The sequence below is a fragment of the Diaphorina citri genome, unplaced genomic scaffold (genome assembly GCF_000475195.1).
Source record: "Diaphorina citri unplaced genomic scaffold, Diaci psyllid genome assembly version 1.1 scaffold994, whole genome shotgun sequence".
Lineage (NCBI taxonomy): Eukaryota > Metazoa > Arthropoda > Insecta > Hemiptera > Psyllidae > Diaphorina > Diaphorina citri.
The window spans coordinates 1552-8938 of NW_007378425.1; the positions used below are offsets into that span (position 1 = coordinate 1552).

At 40.9% G+C, this 7387-nt stretch overlaps 1 protein-coding gene across 1 annotated transcript; it reads right to left on the reverse strand.

Annotated features, from left to right (window-relative positions):
* Positions 1-2664: 2664 nt before the first annotated feature.
* On the reverse strand, positions 2665-3501 carry LOC103513602 (lysosomal alpha-glucosidase; the record flags this gene model as incomplete). Its single annotated transcript, XM_026826754.1, is given in 2 exon segments — positions 2665-2850; positions 3268-3501. Coding segments are annotated over 2 exon segments (420 nt in total), but the record flags the coding sequence as incomplete, so codon positions are not given.
* Positions 3502-7387: the final 3886 nt, after the last annotated feature.

The window sequence follows — 7387 nt, forward strand, 5'->3', positions numbered from 1 at the left end:
CAGGATATGAGGTACAAAACAGGGGCTGCCTGGAAAAGACTAACAAGAAACGCCGACCCTATTTAAATAGGAAAAGGCTCGGAAGAAGATCGAGGCAACTCTAACTGCTAAGGTCTTATCGTCCCGAAAGCGAAGAGAGAAGGAAGACAGGATGGGGGGAAATCCAGAAGTTCCGAGAACGAACATTATCCGTTCAGGACAAACTCCGCCCAGGACCGGAATTGAACACACGGCCCGCGGTCTAGCGGTTACAAGGCAGACGCGCTACCAACCAAGCTAATTAGACTGGCTAAAGTCTATGGATTAAGGAGCGCGGCAGTGCTCCGCCCGCCAAGTCAAGATTGATATTAGATTTTATGATTTCCGCTCCGTTTAGAGCACCGTGTTGCGGTTATATTTTTCTCCCTTGGTTCTCGAACCCAGGACCTTCCGATCGCTAGGCCAGTACTACTTACCTTGGCTTCATCTTCGTTGTGGTTTCTCGAGAACGGATAGAAAGCCCCCAACTGCGACCATCGCTGACACAAATCAGGAGTCGTATCTCCATTGAATCCACATATGTCTGCTCCTACCATAGGAATACCGAACATACTGAAACTCATGATATCTGTCAAGAGAAGAGGAAAAAGCCAGTTATTTTCACGGGATTAAAAAAAAAAAATGGACCGCTTGCAATACTTTCTCATTACTAGTATAGCTTCACTGTAACTGTAGTAGGTAATAGAGAGTAAAAATCAATGGACCGCTTGCAATACTTTCTCATTACTAGTATAGCTTCACTGTAACTGTAGTAGGTAATAGAGAGTAAAAATCATAAAAGGAACTGTAAGTGCTAAGGATACCCGAAAGCGAAGAGAGAAGGAAGACAGGATAGGAGACAGCCAGCCGTTCCGAGAACGAACATTAACTGTTTAGGACAAGGCGGGAATCGAACCGGCGGCCTAACGCTTACAAGGCAGACGCGCTACCAACCAAGCGCTATTCGCTTAGCCTGTAAGGTAAGCTTGTTACCTGGGGCGACCTTTAAGTTGGACACACTGCCCTCACGTCACGTGAACGTATGTATACCTACTGATTAGCTGATTACTATAGATCTATAGTGAACCCTCAACCTCTGCACTGTGAGTCACCTACCTGCTACCGAATGTTTCATGTCATCGTAAGTAGAAAACACGTCTCCTGTCCAATGTCCCCCGTATTTGCCTTGGCCTGTATATGTAGATCGACTGATTACTATGGATCTAGCATTGTGGATCTCTTTCAAGGCGCTGAAATGGAAGGAAGAAACATGGGGGGCACTGTTATTTATTTAAGTACAATACATGAACGGTTTCCCTTTACTATCTATTTACAAATTAGCAACCTAACCATCGAAAATCTGGTGTGAACATCACACGAATTTCCTTTAACCAAAAGTTTCGTGTCGCATCCTTGTCACATTTGACAGCTACATACCAATTTTCAAGTCTCTAGCTTTTACCGTTCTCGAGATATTTTGTTTACAGACAGACACACGGACAGACGGACACACACACGGACCAATGGCTGAAACTTTGGATTTAGGCTCTAGGGACCTCAAAACGTGTTTTGGCACTAAAACCTGACCATCGAAAATTTTACCCGATTACATTACTTTCCTTCCTATAGGATAAGGAAAGTAAAAATGGAAAATAAACGGGGAAAATATCTACGGTTAGCCCAGTAGTAACGCCCTTGTTTGCCATGCAGAAGGTCCCGGGTTCGATGCCCACCATCGACAAACATTTGTACTCGTTCTTCGATAATAAACATTTCAGCGGGTTACTTTCTGGTGTTCTCGTGTTGACCCAGCACCTAAATGGGAAGTATTTTGTCTCTTCTCGCCCATCTGATGAGGACATACTACGGGATGGACATGCTACGACACAGACCACACGAGTCTAATGTAGCAGTTGATTAATTTCTACGAAATAAAAACTGTCGTAAAACACTCAATCAATCAATCCATAATCGTTCCATCATGGGACGGGTCGATGTACGAAGCCTCTCCGCCAATTTCGATCATTGTATCTCTGCTCCCTCTCGATGTCGTTCCAATTTCCTTGTAAAAAAATAAAAAAAAACAAGCAGGGTCCGTCCCTCCGGGAATTTTTTAGCCCGTAGTGATTAGAGAAAATCAGTACCTATGTACTTTTTGTGTTATTATGTCACAACTTTGGTGCTCACTGCAGCATTGTAGGATTTTCCCAATAAGTATCTCAATAATCCTAACAACCAAAGTTTACCTACCATGCTGGCACCGGTCGCTATGCGCATTTACATGTCATAGCTACTCATTTTCCTCACGAGGCTGAGTGGGCCCCGCAACAGCCAGTCACGGGATCAATCATTTGCATGATACAAATTTCTTGACCCCGCCGGGAATTGAACCCAGGTCTCCCGCGTGCAAGGCGAGTGCAGTGACCACTACGCCATGGGAGCTGACCTATAGCGCTTACAACGCAAATGTGCTTCCCTTCAAGCTAACTAGGCTGGCAAAGGAACCTTTATAGAAAACGGACTATAAAGGTGTCCACACATAGTCGACCGGCCGTCGACTGAACCGTCCACACTGCCTCGACAACATAGATTTAACTCGTCGAACGACTATGTTTGGACACACCTTTCCACTGTTGTGACTTTCCATTACCTGAGTGTGGTTGTAACATCTGGAGTCTGGGCGGGTAGTACGTGGCCTCCTCGTATGAACAATGGTATGGTTGATTTAGGTGCCGGGATAGAGTAGGATTCTCCCGTACTATTGATCCTAAGCAGAGTATAGTAACCATACCAGTAACCCCGAGGTAGATAGGTCTCGGTAAACGTTTGATCCTAAGGAAAAGAAAGAAAATATAAAGAGTCTACAAAAAATTGTATAAAGAATCTACAAGATTTGTATAAAAATATGGTGTGAACATCACACGACTTTCCTTATCCTATTGAATGGTGCTTATTTGGGTGTTCTGTTGTAAGGTTGTAACATTTACAATATCTCTAACCGTTTAGTCAGTATAGCTGAAAACCGCCAAAAAGCTGTCGAAACCCGCCAAAAAGCGGTCAAACTACATTATGATTTTTTTTTTTTTTTTTCTTTTTCAAGTACTTTATTTTAACAATATTGAACAAGAATAATATGAAGAATAGTACAAAGCAAAAGATAATATTTAAAATGTTCATTAATTTTAAGAATATTTAAAAAATAATGCCTTTCAAAGTTTAGATTGATCCAAGGGATTATCTATCACTCACCTTCTCCAGGACGGGTGATATGAGCAAACCCGGGCCCCACATGAACTGAGTGCTAATGGAGTAAGTGTTGTGATCCCCAGGGTACTCGAACAGTAGGGGTCGAGCTACTGTTTCCCCATACAGAGTGGCACGGTAGAACAGAGAGTACAAATAGGGGAGCAGCGAATAGCGGACCCTGTAAGCTGTCACTATAGAGGTGACGATATCTGAACTGAAAACTGCTGGATCTTGATCCTGAGGGAAGAGATAGGGAGAGAATAGTTTGGTTGGTCAGCTCCCATGGCATAGTGGTCACTGCGCTCGCCTTGCACGCGGGAGACCCGGGTTCGATTCCCGGCGGGGTCAAGAAATTTGTACGACTGAAGTGTTATCTAAAACTTTCTCGCTTTGAGTTCATAGGTCGTCGCGACAAATTTCAAGATCAGAACTCATTCGTCGCGACAAATTTCGAGATCAGAGCTCATTTGTGTGAGAAAATGTGAAAAAAATCCCGCAAAAACCAGTTTTTTTGGTTTTTTGGCTTTATGGTTTTCTGGACAAAATTTGCACCACCATTTTCGTGATCCTGGTAAAAAGACCTTTAATTTGATATAATATAGGTCGACCAGGTTTGGATAAGTCCTTCTATGGGGACAGACTGACGGACAGACTGACAAACAGACCGACACCGAAGCGAATACAATAGTCCGTCCCTTATACCTTTTTATTACTATTGTAATAATAAAGGAAGGACGGACTAAAAACCGAGCCCACTCCGGGAACCGAACCCGGGACCTCCAGTATAATACTCACAAGCTCGTAGCCAAAGTTTCCATAGTTCCATACATGGTGTGCAGATTGTAATGCAACTCTCCGCCCCAGTGACGACTTTCCATACAGAGTGTCCGATGATTGAGTGAGCCACCCTGTACGTGTGGTGTGTACGGGGGAAACTCGTACGTCGAGTTTGTGGGACATCCTATAAGTACAGAAATATAAGGGAGTTGTACCTATTGTTTTGTACAAAGCTTGTGGTACCTGAGATCAATGTGATTTCTCAGTTTCTTTTAGCATTAAGATACCATGTCATGGTGTCTTAAGGCTCAAAGAAACTGAGAAATCACATACTTAAAGGAATTAATTTCGAAAAATATCTTTCAATTGTCCTGCCTCGATGGTGTGGTGGTCAAGACGCTCGTCTGGTAATCAGGAGGGCGTGAGTTCAGTCCCAGCCGAGGTATGAAATTTTATTCTCATTTATTTGAGAAATTGGCCAAATAATGGAGCTCTAAGGGTTAGGTGGTAGAGAACGCCTCCGGCGTTAACCTCGCCTAGTGGTTGCCTTCCACTCATGTGTCTATTATTGCAATGTTCTTTTCTTGACTAAATTGTTTTTTAAACATTGTCATTGCCAGCCTTGTAAGAGCAAAATCGCGGGTTCGATTATCACCGGAGGCGGATTTTATCCTAAACAGACAAGGTTTGTTCTCGGAACGGCTGGCTTTCTCCTACCCTGTCCTCTCTTCATTAAGACTTTAGCAGTTACAGTTCCCTCTATCGAACCTCCTGAAAAAATATACATATCTTCTTCTTCTTCTTCTTCTTCTTCTTCTTCCTCTTCTTTTTTTTCTTTTTTTTTTTCAATTATTGTTGTTTCCTTTTTCAAAGTTGTCCAAGTCCCTCTCTTAAACCTCTTAGAAAATGTACCTTGTAGAGTTCCGTCCACAAAGTTACTCGGTTCATTCATATCAATCCAAAGTCCGTCGAACTCAAACTGAGCATACAAGTACTGTAGTTGACGGAGCCAATATTCTGTAGCATCGGGATGAGAGAAGTCAGGGAACACTGTACCTCCCTTGTCATTCCAAACCTAATGAACAGAATATACATTGTTTATCCTGCTCGAATAGAATATACTAAAAAGTCCTTTTACCCCCGGGTTCGAACTAACCAATAGATCAGTTGCGCTTACTTGGGTGGTGTTTTAAAGTCATAGAGCAGGAAAAATGAGGACCCACAGAATTTTTCTTTTTCTTCTACCCCGGTCCAAAAAAAGAATATTGATTTTTCCAAGAATCCAAGACTTCCAAGGCTCTTTCATTCTAAGAATCTTAGGTTCTTACACTCAGATAAGAACCTGGAGCTGAAGAAAATCTTGAAATAAGACCAAAGCAAATTGTAACTTAAGGCTTAGCGAGATAAGTGATGAGAACCTCAAGCTGAAAATCTTGAAAAAAGAAAACTATTTAGGTACCAATAATAGCTATATTTCAATGGGGGAAAAAGACTAGGTAAATATTCCAAGTAAATTGTAACTCAAGGCTAAGTTTTGGATAATGGAATATTTCTCCTAAGGTGTCGAATTTTAATCTAAATTAAATGGAATCGCTGTGAAATCACACATGCCTATAGGTTATCTTCCCAAGTTCCTAAGTAGATATGTTTGTTGTGATATTTAATGCTTCTTTGTAATCTTTGTTCGAACGAAAAAAACCTTCGGGGATGACAAAACAATGGGAAGTGTTGACCATGTGGTATAGCCTCGGTGGTGCGCCAGGCCAAGTACCAGAGAGCACGCTGACGAAAAATAAGAATTTGGTTTGAAAATCAAAGAAAATTTTAGTATGACACACAATGGACTCTCAAGCTGGGATCCTCTCTTAAGGGCTTTAGTGGGGGAAAAATTTATGTGGACGCTGCTTTACAACTTTCATGGAAATCACAAGTGCCCGCGCTTACTTGGGTGATGTTTCAAAGTCATAGAGCAGGAAAAATGAGGACCAACGGAATTTTTCTTTTTCTTCTACGACTTCTAGATCAACCTCTCTGTTACATTACATTATGTTTACATTACATTGGAATGGGGCATGTTTTTAACAAAATTCCTGTGTGCGGAGTCCAGTAGGAATGGGGTGCAATAAGCACCCCATTTTTGTTCTTTTTCACTCTTCTCCTTCAAACATTGCTGTCTCTTTTATCTCTGTATGGTTAGGCCTTAAGGCCGTTTTACCAATGCCACCAATGCCAAAAAAAAGTAATCTTTTACATATTTCGTCATCCCCAGGTCCGGATAAGAAGAAAGTTCCCATCACTCTGGACAAGCTCGAAACCGGCTTGTACCGCGCCAAATACCGTCCCGTCATGGTGGGAACTCACACCGTCACAGTCACCCAGAAAAAGCAGCCCATCACCAAACAGCCCTGGACAGTACAGGTGTTCGACCCTCTACAGGTGAAAATCATGGAGTTATCTGACGCTTTGTGCCATAGAGCTGCCTCCTTCAAAGGTAAGTACCATACTGGTAACAGGTGTAACCTCTTTTACTAATGTCGCCTCTGGTCGCTACTCAATTAAAGTATGTGGCAGATGTGGCTACTCAATAGATCAGTTGCGCTTCCTTGGGTGGTGTTTTAAAGTCATAGAGCAGGAAAAATGAGGACCCACAGAATTTTTCTTTTTCTTCTACGACTTCTAGATCCCGAGATGTTGTGATAATCTGATAAAGACGTTCTTATACGTATACGTATCTATCAACACAAAGAAACAGCATTCACCTATTTATTTACCAACGTATACTTTTATTGTTCAAATAAGACTTCCTACACAAAGCGGATATCCTAATTCAATTGAGCGAGCTTTATTTCAATGTTTTTCTGGCATAGGTGAATATTTTCTTTGATTAATTTAACATTTTTAAAAATAGGAACCCATTTATACCTACCTAGGTAGGTAAATCAGAGTGGCAATCTACAATGATAGTAGTGTAGGTACCTGTTTAGGTAGCTATTTACTATTCTACATAATTATTATACCTACCTACTGAATTGATGATTGATAGATAGATTAGGATTAGAGCTTAGTTTAAATTAGATAGACATCTGTAAAATTCAAAATACAATATTTTGTAACTATTATTATAGGTACACCTATTCATTATTTCAATGATTGCACATTGATTAAAATTTAAAAGTTTAATTTTTGCAATTTTGTATTATTTTTTTTTTGTATTTTTTTTTTTTTTTTTTTTTTTAAATTAAACTTCATTTCTCTATTTGAATCGTTCCCAAGAAGAACGGCCTATGTGAAAATTTTCGATTTTTTTTTTTTTTTTTTTTTTCCCAGAATGTATTTTTTTTTTTTT